At 40.9% G+C, this 15,526-nt stretch overlaps 1 protein-coding gene across 1 annotated transcript in view; it reads right to left on the bottom strand.

Annotated features, from left to right (window-relative positions):
* Positions 1-15,526, bottom strand: part of STXBP1 (syntaxin binding protein 1) — a 141,344-nt gene that overhangs the window by 58,327 nt on the left and 67,491 nt on the right. Inside the window, exons 6-12 of the mRNA XM_030206080.1 lie at positions 15,364-15,467; positions 12,798-12,946; positions 12,504-12,588; positions 6,319-6,449; positions 3,966-4,073; positions 2,664-2,724; positions 2,035-2,100 (exon numbers count right to left, since the gene is read on the bottom strand). Of these exons, the coding sequence (XP_030061940.1) occupies positions 2,035-2,100; positions 2,664-2,724; positions 3,966-4,073; positions 6,319-6,449; positions 12,504-12,588; positions 12,798-12,946; positions 15,364-15,467 (704 nt within the window). The remainder of the gene's footprint in view (positions 1-2,034; positions 2,101-2,663; positions 2,725-3,965; positions 4,074-6,318; positions 6,450-12,503; positions 12,589-12,797; positions 12,947-15,363; positions 15,468-15,526) is intronic.

The raw sequence follows: 15,526 nt of genomic DNA, 5'->3' as shown, positions 1-15,526 counted from the left end.
ATTGTAGGTGAATCTCAAAGGTTAAATGTTTATCCAAGACAACCCCTAAAATCTTCAATGAGGTTACAAATTATATTTGACACCATCTAATTCAAAATAATCCTCTTGTAAAGCTCTATTAGGATGGCTGATGAGTAAGAACTTAGGGGCCCTTTTACTAAGCTGCGTAAGGTCCTACACGTGCCCAACACATGCCAATTCTGAGTTACCACCCAGCCCCAGCATAGAATATCTAAGTTTAACGCCAGCGGCTGACAGAAAATGTGCTACCTGCCGCTGGCTGAATATCGAGCCCTTAGAATATATATCTGATCATCAGCAGTGGTACTCAGGAGCTACACTGCTTTCTCCAAGATTAATTCACCTTAATCATCAAAGGCTCAATAGATTCCATTTTTATTTTTTGTTTTATTTTATATTTATATTAACTCTACAATTTTCTACTGACATTTTAATTGTAAATTATGAAATGAGTGTTCATCTTTTAGCTTAAGTCAGCAAGGGGATTCTTATCTGATGTGAATCATGTTTCACTATAAGCTTTATTTATTTATTTACTTACTTACTTACTTATTTACTTATTATGACATTTCTATCCCACATTTTCCCAAGAAAGCTCAGGTTCAATGCGGCTTACATAACAAACTAAGAAGAAGCATTACAAGTCAATTAATATTAATACAAGAATACAACTATTTTTTTTTAATATTTAAAAAATATCAAACATGGTCCCCATTATTTTGCCAGCCATGCCATAATGTATGCTCTCTCTCTAAATCAAGAAATACTAGCATATACACACATATATGCTATAAGCATATATGCCAATATTCTGCCTAAGCACTATTCTGTTAACTATTCACATATCTTCAATAGCACACAATCTGTAGATATCTGGATAGAATGTGAGCAGGGCCACACGTACACAGATAACTCATAGAATATAGTAAGGTACATGCGTATCACTGGAACTTAGACACATGCACTTATGCCAGCTCTATGGCTAGTGTAAGCACTCACACTTAAGTGCCTAAGTGTGTATCTACCCTGTTAAGCTAGCATTCTATCAAAGAAAGTAGACGCCTATAATCCTTTATAGAATATGCTCCTTCCAGGTGCCTTCTGGGCACTTAATTATAGGCGCAAGATATAGAATTACCCCCATATTAGGGGGTGCAGAATGAGCATGGAATAGGCAGAAACTGCGCTTTACAATAATTGTGTGGGTCATTACTGCACAAAAACTGCTAATTTGGCCAAGGAAGCAGTACAGTTAACTACACCTCCAGAAATGTAGCTAATCGCATTCTGCTTTAGTGGTCATGCAATTTAGAGTTGCCTTCTCCAAAGGACCAGAAGCACCCCAAAGATTATTGCAAAAGTTTTGCAGCTCTCGTGGGTTTAGCTTTTACATTTATAACCTTTGTTAATGGCAAAACTTTGACATCACTTAGGGGCCCCTTTTACAAAGCGGCGGTAAGCCCAAAGCAGGCTTACCGCTCGCTAAAAAGAAAGCACCACCGTGCTACCACAGCAGCCCGGCGATACTTCCCACCCCCAGCATGCCGTCATATCCGGTGCTACAAAGATATATTTATTTTTTTAGCGCCGGTGTGTACCTGGCAGTAATCAGGCAGTGCCGCGCGCTGCCCTGTTAACGCTGGGTTAGCGCTGGAACCTTTATAACCACTTCAATGGGTGGCGGTAAGGGCTTCTCCCTGAAATGGCCATGCGGCAAGTGCTTCACTTGCCGCACAGCCATTTCTTTAAAAAAATGAAAGACCTACCTTTTACCAACTGCGGTAAAAGGGGGCCTCAACGGACGTCATTGCAAGCCCCCTTTTGCCACAGCTTGTAAAAGGGGTCCTTAGTAAAGAGACCAAAATGTGAAAAGCCCCTTTACTGCATCTATCTCTAAATGCATCTTTCACTTGCTGTGTCTAAACAGCTCCTGACATTGATGCCCAGTTTACCAAATGTTACTCTTCCACTGACAGTCTGTGGTCTTTTACTCTCTGTGTCAGTTCATTGTACCTTGCTGAGTTCTTTCTGGTACTGGGGCATCTTCTTTAGCATTTGAGACAGGTCCCTCATGGTTGTCTATGAATAAAAAAAATGATGACATATTTTCCATGAAAATATCTGTTAACATTTTCTGTGCTAATTTCTGCATAGACTGAATACTTCATATGCAGTACCAAGAATATGCCTTTCCAACTTCTATTACATATTCCTTTAACTTTAACCTGGTTTGGTTATTCTCAGCCTGATAAAAATGATTCTTCAACATTTACATCTTTTCTGTCTATTTAGGTTTTGTTGAGATATACAATGGTGATAAGTTAAAGCTTAATACACTGAAGAGTGCAATCTATTGTATGGCCACTAAATGGCACCATTCTCTTTTAGGGGTTGAAATATTATGGAGATTAGACAGCCTATGATAACGCACAAAAAAGCCTCGTATTCAAAAAGAACCACATAAAAGAGAAGGACTATAATGTAGAAAGAGGAGTTGATCTGAATGGGGAATAGCTTAGTCCTCCAACTGCTTGAAATGGAGGAGGAAAGACAACATTAAAACTGAAGAGATTTTTGTTAGTCTTGGTTTAGTGATGGGAAATCCCACCTCATGGTCAACACTTAAAGAAATGTTTACTTACCTTATCACCAGTGTTCATCCTTTTGCTGGCTGAAAAATCCTTCAGAGAACGTGTAACCTCTCTAGAAAGAGAAGAGCAGATGTGTCGCCATTTGTTTTTCATAATCTTTAATTGCATGAGCTGTGATCTCACTTGGGAAGATTACTGGGGCTTTTAGGAGGGGGAGAGGGCAGCACGGTTTATCCCTACCAGAAAAATACAAAGAAATAAAATAAAATGTATGTGCTGTTGAATATATTATGTATTTATTTTATTTATTTATTTAAAAGGTTTATATACCATTGTTATGATGTGGAGGGGCATAATCGAAAGGGACGCACACAATAATTAAGCTTTACTCAAAATCTTTGGAAGGATGCTATTATACCGCTCAAGATGAACTGAACTGGGAGCGCTGCATAATCCTTGTAGCGCTATAGAAATGCTAAGTAGTAGTAGTAACTATCTGAGACATCTAGGTCAACGTTTCCCAATCTTTGCAGAGCCTAAGTCATGCATAGAGTAACAAAAACATTTTGTAGTACACTGGTCCCCATATAGAGGAGGAATATGGCCAAAAGAAGAGCTACAGAAGCACTGAAAACCCCATCAGACTCTATCAATTTTTAAAACAAAGGAGATTAGGTTCCGGTTGGGTCATGGAGCAGTGAAGTAGCAGTTGTTCACTGGTCCCATGGTGCACCCCTCCCCCCCCCAAAATGATATAAAGGCATTGATTGTCTTCTTGCAGGAGACCCATTTAAGTACTACTGAACATGCTAAATTACGTTGTTGGTGGGTAGGCCATATCTTTGGCTCACCTGGGGTAAACACTAACTTAGCTGTTGGGTACAAAAGGTTCTTTGCAACCAGTATGCCACGCCACTTACATCTTCCATCCTAGGAGAGTGACTTAGTTCTATAGCCCTTCTTCACACTTTATAGTCCATTAGTTTTTATAAATCCCTAGAGTCAGAACACAGAGTTTCTGTTGCTGTCAGAAGGAAGACTAGACTTGTTCAACACACTCATCCCAGATCTTCAGATCAATTGCAATTTTACTAAAGCTATAGTTCTGCTGAACTCATCACCTCTCTAGCCAGCTCATCCCAGATAACTATTTCCTTACACTGAAAGGATACAGAGAAGAAGGGGGAGAAGGCAGCATGGTTTATCCCTACCAGAAAAATTCAAAGAATATGGAGGTATTGTACATTGGTTCTTAATAATTAAGTTATACTCAAAATCTTTGGAAGGATGCTACTATACCGTTCAGGATGGACTTCTGATTATGACCTGAGATGGAGTGAGAGGAATACGTACTGGGACACCTCTGCAATGTGCTTGTGGCGTAAAGTCACCCAGAGGTCATCATCTTCATCCAGGAGAACTTCCTTTACCCTCTGCTCACCAATGCCGCTTGTCTCATATCTAGACAGAAAAATGCTCAAAATCAAACCGTTTTGCTCCTGTCTTTCCATCCTTTTGTTTTTACAACCTTCTTGATTCCCTACTTCCATCATTCCACACTTCTTCTCTCATCCTACTTTCAACTTTTTTACTATGATCTTCCATTTCTATTCTGCCCTTTTGCTGTTATTCTCCACATTCCACATCATTCTTTTCCATTTACCTTCATTTCTCTCATCTCAGTTCCATGTTTCTCACCATCATATAACTTCTCCCAAGTCTTGATACTTCATATCACAAGCCTGGTCCTTTCATTTTTTCACCCTTTAATCATCTCCACCATCCCATCTTATATACCCAATAGTCTATTTTCAACTTTGTGCCAAGTAACCACCATTTCATATCAGTTCCTTCAAAATATCATCACATCATTAAAAAAAATCAACAACAGGTAGAAGTCTGTGAAGACTGAAAGGGCCACATGACCTATGCAATCTTACTGTAACCACAAATAGAAAAAATCCCTCAGTACAGACTTTTTTCCTAACCCTTTTACTTTCTGGGCTTTCTATATATTTTCAATGTATGTGCTGTTGAATATATGTATTTATTTTATTTATTTATTTAAAAGGTTTATATACCATTGTTATGATGTGGAGGGGCATAATCGAAAGGGACACCCACGTTTTGGTGAGGACATCCTCGCAAAACGTCTCAATGGAGGGGCAGGGAAACACATATTATCAAAACAAGATGGATGTCCATCTTTCGTTTCAATAATACGGTCGGGGATGTCCAGATCTTGAAATTTAGGTCGTCCTTAGAGATGGTTGTCCTTAGACTTGGTTGTTTCTGATTTTCGGCGATAATAGAAACCAAGGACGCCCATCTCAGAAATGACCAAATGCAAGCCCTTTGGTCGTGGGAGGAGTCAGCATTCATAGTGCACTGATCCCTCTGACATGCCAGGACACCAACCGGGCACCCTAGGGGGCACTACAGTGGACTTCATAAATTGCTCCCAGGTACATAGCTCCCTTACCTTGTGTGCTGAGCCCCCCAACCCCCCACAAAACCCACTACCCACAACTGTACACCACTACCATAGCCCTTATGGGTGAAGGGGGCACCTAGATGTGGGTACAGTGGGTTTCTGGTGGGTTTTGGAGGGCTCATATTTACCACCACATGTGTAACAGGTAGGGGGGAGATGGGCCTGGGTCCGCTTGCCTGAAGTGCACTGCACCCACTAAAACTGCTCCAGGGACCTGCACACTGCTGCGATAGACCTGAGTATGACATTTGAGGCTGGCATAGAGGATGGCACATAATATTTTTAAAGTTCTTTTTTGAGGGTGTGAGGGGGTTAGTGACCACTAGGGGAGTAAGGGGAGGTCATCCCCAATTCTCTCCTGTGGTCATCTGGTCAGTTCGGCCACCTTTTTGTGCCTTGGTCGTAAGAAAAACAGGCCCAGGTAAAGTCATCCAAGTGCTTGTCAGGGACGCCCTTTTTTTTTTCCATTATGGGTCGAGGACGTCCATGTGTTAGGCACGCCCAAGTCCCGCCTTCACTATGCCTCCGACATGCCCCCGTAAACTTTGGCCATCCCTGTGACGGAAAGCAGTTGGAGATGTCCAAAATCAGCTTTCGATTATACTGATTTGGACGACCCTGTGAGAAAGACCGATTTGTGTCGAAAGATGGGCAACCTTCTCTTTCAAAAATAAGCCTTTAAGTCATACAAAATGGTATACAACAATAATAAAACAATCAAGTGAGAAATCTTAGAATAATAAAAAGCCAGAAATAAAAGATAAAAACACATATTTAACCATTAGAGAACAGAAAAACTTTCAACCCCTTTCAAAATGCCAGGAGAGAAGAAGACATCCAAAGGTAACCGATTCCAGTTAAAAGGGCCCAAAGCATAAAATGCTCTCTGTCTCCATATTCGATGTATATGTTTTGCTAATGCAGTGTTGTAAGCAACCCTGTGTTCTTTATTGGCATGAGATGTAATGTAATGTTAGTATACACCTGTCCCAAAACCTCTGAAGGGTGCCATAAGGTCTTGAACTCTGTAAGTATGGTTAAAATTCAGTAGACACGATCTGAGCTCCATGTCTTTCATAATATAACAAAGGGCTCATGTAAAGGTAAATCATTTTAAAGGCCACGCCTGTGTGTGTGTGTGAATGCATGTGTATTTCAAGCCATGTCAAAGGTCTTTTTTGGTTCCCCTGTGCAAGTTACTCTGCAGCTCACTTGTACACGTCATTCTCAACAGGTAGCAGATCATAGCTCATGGCCTGGAAGGTGAGTTCATGCAGCACTGGAGAGGATGGGTCAAACCCACGGTCCAAAATCAGTAACTGTGAGCGAGCTTTATCTGGACCCTAGAAAAATAAGAGAAAAAAGTCCATAAGAAAGATCCTTTATTTTTCTTTTCTTTGACTCAAACATCTGTAGTACTGAAGGCAAATGCAGAACAGCTGTAACACACAATTTATTTATTTATTATTTATTTATTTGTAGCGTTTATATCCCACATTATCCCAAACAAAGTTTGAGTTCAATGTGGCCTACAATGGATTATACTGAGTGATCAGTAGGAATGGCTATAGGAGCTGTTCAGATCCGTAACCTAAAAATCTTTTATTATTCAACTCATTAAATATCAAAATCAATTACAATGTCATGATTTAAATGCCCGTTTTGTTGCTCATTGTCTGCAAGCCTCTCATTCCTTTAAGGATTTGAGGTTTGCTGTATTGCAAAGTGTGCACTTGTCCGCCAGAGGGAAGATGTTGATTTGGTGCTACAGCGCAAAGAAAGAAGATGGATTTTATTATTTAGCATGTGTGGAGTTGCAGAACTTGAACAGAAAACTAATCTGGTGATAAGATTTGTGGTAGCATTTTGTGTTTTGAATGGGGACTCACTTTTGATGTCCCCACCTATATATCTGTGCTTGGCCCCTTAGCTACATGGTAAGCTGTATTGTATAAAAGCATCAACATCACATTATTTGAATGTTATTTGAATGTTCTAATGTGTGCTTATTAGGCGTTTCATAGTATTATACTGACATTGTATTACATCTCTGTTATTTTTCAGTGCTGTTAAATGTGTACATTTTTGATACTGTTTCATGGTAGTCCTATTATTAGGTTTCAATTTTCTGTTTCCAAGTTTACCTCATATATTTGTATTTATGTTTATATTTGGTCATTTTTACTATTGTTATGCTGTTATTAAAACTGTAAGTTTTATGTTAAACTATGCCTGCTGTACACTGCCTTGGGTGAATCTTTTCATAAAGGTGAATAAATAAATCCCAATAAATAAATAAGGGGCCCTTTTATAAAGGTGCAGGAGGGCTATCGTGAAGGTAGCGCATGCCAAATTGGCTCTACCACTGGGGCAGCATGTGTGCCCAGTGGTAATTCTGAGTTTTGCGCGCAACGAATCCTGCGGTAGAAAATATTTTTCTATTTTCTACTCTGGGAGCATTTCCAGCTGTAATCGGCAGCATGGCCACATTGGCACGCACTGCATGGTGTGAACCCTTACCGCTAAGTCAATGGCAGTAAGGGCTCAGGCCGTAATTAGGTGCATGCCCATTTCCATCCCATACAAAAATGGCCTTTTTCCCAGCCGTGGTAAAAAGTGGCCCAGCGCACACCCAAAAGACTTGATCACACTACTGCCGGCCACTTTTTACTGCGGCTTTGTAAAAGGACCCCTAAATAATTTCATTCTTTGTTTTGTTGTGATGTTACTCTGTGCATCACAGGCCTCTCTTTAAATTTGTCATTTTTTGACGTAGCTTCACATTGATCCCTTGGTGTAAGAATTGGCATTTACCTATGTTAAAGTGAGTATTTGTTTTTATTAATCTCTGGTGGTGTAGCTTGTGTTTGCTTTTTTGTGTTTAATATATATTTTGTCTTTTTAGAGGTTATATAATGACCCCTTTTTGCCTGCCCCGGAAGCAGGTCGGTGAACAAAATGCCTCAGTATTCTGTAGGCATCGGGTGTTTGAATGAACAGCAGTGTACTGGGAGAGCAGATAAGTGGTCATTGTTATTTTATATATAAAAATGTTATCATATTCAGAGAATTATGGTATTAGACTAACCTAATATTTGGAGTATGAGATTGATATTGTGAAAGAGGTTGGATAGATGATAATAAAAGATTTTTAGGTTGCAGATCAGAAAGAACTGTGCACTGTAAAAGATCCTATAGCCTATATTTATTCTCTTTTGATGTACTTTTCTTCTTTCTTTTAATTTTGAATTTATTGTAGGCAATTTGGGGGGGTGATTATTTAAAAAGTTATTGGCTTGCCACTTGAGTTTATCTATCTTCCCTTCCCCTATTCTTTATGACTTTGATTATGGAAGGTTTTTTGTCTCCTTTTTTCCAAAATAGAACCCCAAAAAGTAGCAACATTTCATGCTACCGATCCCAGGGGTAACAGTGGATTTCCACATTTCTATCTCAATAGCAGACTACTGACTTTTCCTCCAGGAACTTGTCCAAACATTTTTTATACCCAGATACGCTAAATGCTGTTACCACATCCTCTGGTAATGAGTTCCAAAGCTTAACTATTCTTTGAGTGAAAAAATATTTTCTCACATTCGTTTTAAAAGTATTAATGTAACTTCATTGAGTGTCCCCTAGTTTGAGCACTTTTTGAAAGAATAAACAATTGATTCACATTTACCTGTTCTACACTTTGTAGACCTCTATCATATCCTTCCTCAGCTGTCTCTTTTCGAAGCTGAAGAACCTTAGAGGTTCATTTTCAAAGCACATACATTTACAAAGTTACATATATTACTATGGGGCTCATTTTCGAAAAAGAAAAACATCCAAAAAGTGTCATAAAGCAGCATTTGGATAGATTTCTTCTCAAAGCACCCAAATTAGTTTTTTTGAAAACTATTTTGCAGACGTCTATCTATGCATTTCATCTGCAGTTTGTCCAAACTGTTGGAGGCATTTTGAAGGTAAGATTAGGTCAGGCTTGGGGTATGCCTAACACTTGCATGTTTACCAGCCGAAATGAAACAAAACCAAAACATCTAGGGCAAAAACTTTAACGCTTTGGTCTAGACCTGATTTTCTAATGAATAAGACAAAAAATGGTGTCCTAAATGACCACTGGAGGGATTCAGGGATATATCCCTCCCACTCACAAAAAATGTGAATAAAAAAATAGTACTCACCACCCTCTATGACAGCCTCAGATGTTATAGCCAGGTCCATTAGGGTAGCATACAGGTCCCTGGAGTACTATGGGTCCCTGTAGTGGTGGGTGCAGTGCACAGTAGACAAGTGGACCCAGGCCTATACCTCCCACTACCTGTTACACGTGGTGGAAACTGTGAGCCCTCCAAAACTCACTGTAAATTCACTGTACCCACATATAGGTGCCCCCTTCACCCATAAGGGCTATTGTAGTGGTGTACAATTTTTGGGTAGTGGGTTTTGGGTGGGTTTTGGAGGGCTCAGCAGACAAGATAAGGGAGCAACAGTGAGATGTGTACCTGGAAGCATTTATATGAAGTCCACAGCAGTGCCTCCTAGGGTGCCCCATTGCTTTCCTTGGATGTCTGGGGGACTAATCTGCTAAAAATGTTGGCCCTTCCTACATCCCAGTGGATTGATTTTCTACGTTTTTCACCTATGCATTTTTTTTTTTTTTTTTAAATGGCCTGAAAATGAAAACGCACAGAGCACAAAACCTTGTTACAAACAGTATTAAAAAAAAAAGATGTACATTTTGTTTTTTTCAAAAATAGTTACATTTGCAATTTGCATTTGGGACGTTTAGTGCAAAACGTCCAACGTCCAACTTAGATGTCATATCGAAAATGCCCTTCTTTGTAACTTTGTAAGTCTATGTGCTTTGAAAATGAGCACCTTAACCTCTTAAGCCTTTCCTTATACGAGAGGAGTTCTATCCTCTTAATCATTTTGATCTCCCTTCTTTGAACCTTTTCTAATTCTGCTATATATATTTTTTTTGAGATATGGCGACCAGATACGGCGACCTGAATTGTACACAATACTCATGGTAAGGTCACACCATGGAGCGATACAGAGGCACTATAGTATTCTTTGCCTTATTTTCTATCCCTTTTATAATAATTCCTAACATTCTGTTTGCTGTTTTCTCTGTTGCCACACACTGGGCAAAAGATTTCAGCATATTGTCCACAATGACACCTAGATCTTTTTCTTGGGCGGTCAGAGACAATATTCAGTGGCACTACCCAGTTTATTGCCACTGAATATTGGCGGTTGGGTGGCTCAAAGTGATTAAAGCGGGCAGAAGCCCTTTCTGCCCACTTAAGTCATTTTGAATATCAGGCTCAAAGGGATCAAACTTACCCCTCTGTTTACAAAGCCACGCTATGTATATGCATATGTAGGTTAAAGACCTACATATGCATATGCTAAAGGAGAGAAAGAGGGCTGCAACAGAAATCTGACTACCTTAAAGGTAAAAATAAAGTGCAAGATGCACATGAAATAAGGCTACAAGGGAGTAGATTCAGAAGAAATATTAGAAAACATTTCTTCATGCAAAAATGATGAATCTATGAAATGGCCTTTCAGGTGAGACTACTACTACTACTACTACTTGACATTTCTAGAGCGCTACTAGGGTTACGCAGCGCTGTACAATTTAACAGAAAAGGACAGACCCTGCTCAAAGGAGCTTACAATCTAAAGGACGAAATGTCAAGTTGGGGCAGTCTAGATTTCCTGAATAGAGGTATGGTGGTCAGGTGCCGAAGGCGACATTGAAGAGATGGGCTTTGAGCAAGGATTTGAAGATGGGCAGGGAGGGGGGCCTGGCGAATGGGCTCAAGGAGTTTATTCCAAGCATGGGGTGAGGCGAGGCAGAAAGGGCGGAGCCTGGAGTTGGCGGTGGTGGAGAAGGGTACTGAAAGGAGGGATTTGTCTTGAGAGCGGAGGTTACGGGTAGGAAGGTAGGGGGAGATGAGGGTAGAGAGGTGGGGAGGGGCTGCAGATTGATTGCATTTGTAGGTTAGTAGGAGAAGCTTGAACTGTATATGGTACCTAATCAGAAGCCAGTGCAGTGATTTGAGGAGAGGGGTGATATGAGTATATCGGTCCAGGCGGAAGATAAGACGTGCAGCAGAGTTCTGAACGGATTGAAGGGGGGATAGATGGCTAAGTGGGAGGCCAGTGAGGAGTAGGTTCCAGTAGTCAAGGCAAGAGGTAATGAGAGAGTGGATGAGAGTTCGGGTGGTGTGATCAGAGAGGAAAGGGCGAATTGCTAATGTTATAGAGGAAGAAGCGACAGGTCTTGGCTATCTGCTGGATATACGCAGAGAAGGAGAGGGAGGAATCGAAGATGACTCCGAGGTTGCGGGCAGATGAGACGTGGAGGTTGAGGGTGTTATCAATTGAGATAGAGAGTGGAGGGAGAGGAGAAGTGGGTTTGGGTGGGAAGACAATAAGCTCGGTCTTGGCCATGTTCAGTTTCAGGTGGCGGTTGGACATCCAGGCAGCAATGTCGGATGAGCAGGCCGAAACCTTGTGCAGAGGAGAGAGTGGCATTGTAAGTGGAGACAGCCCTGTCAACAGACTTGGAGGACATAATGGAAGGGAGGAGATTAGAGATACTAGAGGATAAGGTGGGAGGATCGACAGCCTGGAGATTCCTGGAAGTAGTGGCTAGTGTTGGGTGGGACTGAGGGGGAGGGTGATGAAGTGTGAAGGTGATCAGGTGATGGTCAGAGAGAGGAAGAGCTGAGGCGCAGAGATTGGAGGGTGAGCAGGTAGAGGAGAGGATGAGGTCATGACAGTGGCCAGATTGATGAGTAGGGGTGGTGGAGTTCAGTTGGAGGTTGAAGTAGGAAGTTAGAGTGAGGAACTGAGAAGCATAAGAGTCGGATGGGTCATCAGTGTGTATGTTAAAGTCTACAAGAATTAGGGATGGGGATGAGGGCTCAAGAAACACGGAGAGCCAGGCATCGAAGTCTGTAAGGAAGGAAGAGAGGGACTTATCAGGGGGGCGGTAAATGACTGCAACTTTGAGTGGCAGCAGGTAGAATAGACGGATAGAGTGAACAATAATGGAACTCAAGAAAGCATAGAATGCGCATATGTCTACCAATGAGCTGGATGGAAAACCATTGAGTAGAGACTATATTATTGTCCCAGGAGATAAATTCAGCAGACATTCTATTTTTCTATAGTTCACTTATAATACACACAAAATATTGTTAACAAAATATTGTTAACATTCTTTCTTACGTACCTATGATCATAACCACACTTAATTACATATCTTAATCCAGTTTAAAAACAAAATCCAAACCTAAGCTTTCTCTTCATGTTTTATGGTAACTCTTGTTTAGTGTCAAAACCTTTACTCCAGGCCCATAACATGTACTCACCTCTCCCATAGTAGGGTCATCTGCCTTGTAGGCATCCAGTTTGTCCTGAATGAGCTGGGCGAGCATGGCATTGTCTTTGTAATCCCTGGCAAGGATAAACCATAGAAAGAAGGGATCAGGTACAAGATTTTCTCTAGAGAGAATATTACCTTAATATCCACTCAGATGGACATGACTCCTGAGTACATGGCTGTCCATTTGCATAAAGCTGTTTAAGGGTGTGGACAAGAGAAATTTACTAATAAATCTGTCAGTAGAGACCCATATCCTGATCTGCCACTATGCTGTCCTTACCCTCTATATCTGACAGCAGGATATTCCTTCAGTGTGGCACACAAGGTGGCAAGCTGCTCAGCAAGACGTTCCAAGATTGGGTTCTTCATCTGGGCTTTGTGAGGGCTATAGAAGCTTTGGAAAGAATCAGGATAATCCAAAGAGAAAACCTGGGCAAAATGAGAGAGATTGCTTACATGAACTACATCAGAAATACAAAGGCATTATTTCTTTGCACTAGTAATTGCTTCCAGCTCAATCAGAACCAGAACTGGATCTGGCACCATTAGGCTTCATTTGCAATCACCTGGTGATTTTCTCCTATTTTAATAGATTTTACCTCCCATTTTTGCTAGTCTGGTCATTGTAACAACAGTCCTGAGACCATAAACCATGCACCAAAAATCCTTCCAGAGACCTCTGTCATAGGTTCTAAACCTAGTCCTCAGGTGTTGTGCTTAACAATGACCTTGACAACCTGACCCCTTCCCCCCCAAGGAGTTGTGGATCCACCTCCACATTCTGGTCCTCAGCTGACACAGGGTGTGGAAGGCTTGATCCAGAAATTAAATCAGGAGCCCTCTATGCAGTACTGACATCGAGCTACCAGGCCATCCTATGGGACCACTTAAAAAACACACAGGAAGCTTGCAAGTCCTTGAATACCTTTACAATAGGTGTAAGGATGTCAAATTGAAATCCCCACATATACTTTACCTCTATGAAGCTCCCTCCCAACCCTTTTTCCTACAACCTAAATTTATGTACATATTTTTGCTGCTAAGTAGAGGGCAAGTTTAATCTGTGGGGATTGGCTTGGGTACCTTCTCTATTAGCTAGACAAATCCCTTTGAAAACTACCTTCTATGGGGCAGCTCTATAACTGGGCACGTCCATTTAAGTGGCCTAATAATGTGGGTAGTGAACTTATTCTATAAAGGCAGCCTGGCACTCAAGTATCCTTATAGTAGTTTAAACCCGGCATCAGTGTGCCAAAATGCAGACACGAACATTTATGACAGAGTTATAGCTTATGACTTGGATACTGCAAAATATAAGCTTTTTATTCAATTAAATTAAATGATGACACAAGGGCACTGTAATTATTACCTTATGCCCATATTACACTTTCAAATAAGTAGAAGAGTGCAATGGATCTGATAAACATTGATTATATGGATTGGGTGGACTGTTTCATGAGATGGTTGGGTCTGTGGCTGGGATGGACAGATTTAAATTTGTATGAAAAGGATAAGGTAACTCTAAGACAGGCATCCATTAGAAAGGCAGATTTGACTGGAAATTCTTATGTTCTTCTGTTGCTATTAGTTGATTGGGTATGATGAACCTGAAATGGGTATTTTTATCTAGTTCAGATGATCCAGAAACTGACATGGAAAAGGATAGATTGGAGGTTGATATTTATGAGAGATATGCAAGGGAAAATGGATTTGAGGCTAGCCTTTCTTAGGATAAGAGAGATTTGAATTTGGCATTGAAGATCTAAGGTAGAGAGATGCACAGAAATGGAGATTCCCGTGGGTACGGAAGAAGTTCCACGGGGATGAAAGACATTGCCGTGGGATTCCCATGGGAGTGTAGTCAAAATCTCTAGTGACTCCAGAATGTGGCTTGGAATGCAATAAAAGAGGCAACTGGAGCACCAGAAGAGGCTTGAAATGTACAGAGAGAGGCAGTTGGAGTGCCAGAATGAGGCTTGGAATGCCCAGAGAGGCAGCTGGAACACCAGACTGCGGCTTGGAACATTCACTGATTGAATAGTGAATACCATCCAAAAAACCACGGGAGGCTATTGGAAGGATATAAAGGACTGCAACAAAGTAAATAATAACATTGATTCCTGAAGATATGGATGGGGATGGAGATTAATTGTGGGGATGGGTGGAGATAGAATGGATCTTAGCAGGTATGGGTGGATATGAGTTAAGATTCCATTTGGGATTGGTGAAATTTCTGTCCCTGTGCAACTCTCTAATCTAAGATGACCATTACTGAATAAGGTAAGATAGATCTGGAAATGGGGGGATCTGAGGAAGGATGGCTAACCCCTAAGCAGAATTAGGCAGTTGCTTAAGGCAGCAGCTTTGGTGGGGGGAGGTATGCCAAAGAACAGCTGCGGTCAAAGGAAAAGAACAGGTCATGAAAACCGCATAAAGAAATTACAGGCGTACTTTTACCATCAGGAATGGTGGGTAATTGTCAAATAGCCAGTTACCCAAATTATTCTAGGAAGGGTTTTATTAGGATGATCATGATTGTTGGGGGAGGGCCAGGGGCCTATAAGTGAATTGGAATGGGAGTGCAAGGCTGAAGGTTTGTCTAGGGCACCGAATACCAATAAAGTATATAACAAATGCAGAGGTCAAAAACTGCTGATCACAGGATTATAACCATTATAATGCTGAACTACAGACTCCGGTCTCATAAAGATTTTGCACAAACATGTCAATGCTAAGACAGCTCTCTTGGCTTACATTTTAGGCTGGAAATAATATGGCTTTACAAAAATGACACCACTTCATTGAGTTTTATGACAAGAACGTGTTTGGTCATTTTTGGAACTCACCTGGGACTCATAGGGCAGGAAAGCAATGTTAATCTCTGAGAGGGTTTTGGTGACTTTGGATGCCCGCGATTTCACTAGCTCATTGAACAAAGCATCTGGACAGGCTGAATTCAAATAGAAACAGGGAGAAAACAGACAATACAGTATTAATATGCAATTCTGG

The sequence above is a fragment of the Microcaecilia unicolor genome, chromosome 6, assembly GCF_901765095.1.
Source record: "Microcaecilia unicolor chromosome 6, aMicUni1.1, whole genome shotgun sequence".
NCBI lineage: Eukaryota > Metazoa > Chordata > Amphibia > Gymnophiona > Siphonopidae > Microcaecilia > Microcaecilia unicolor.
This window is presented reverse-complemented; position numbering and strand designations above follow the sequence as displayed.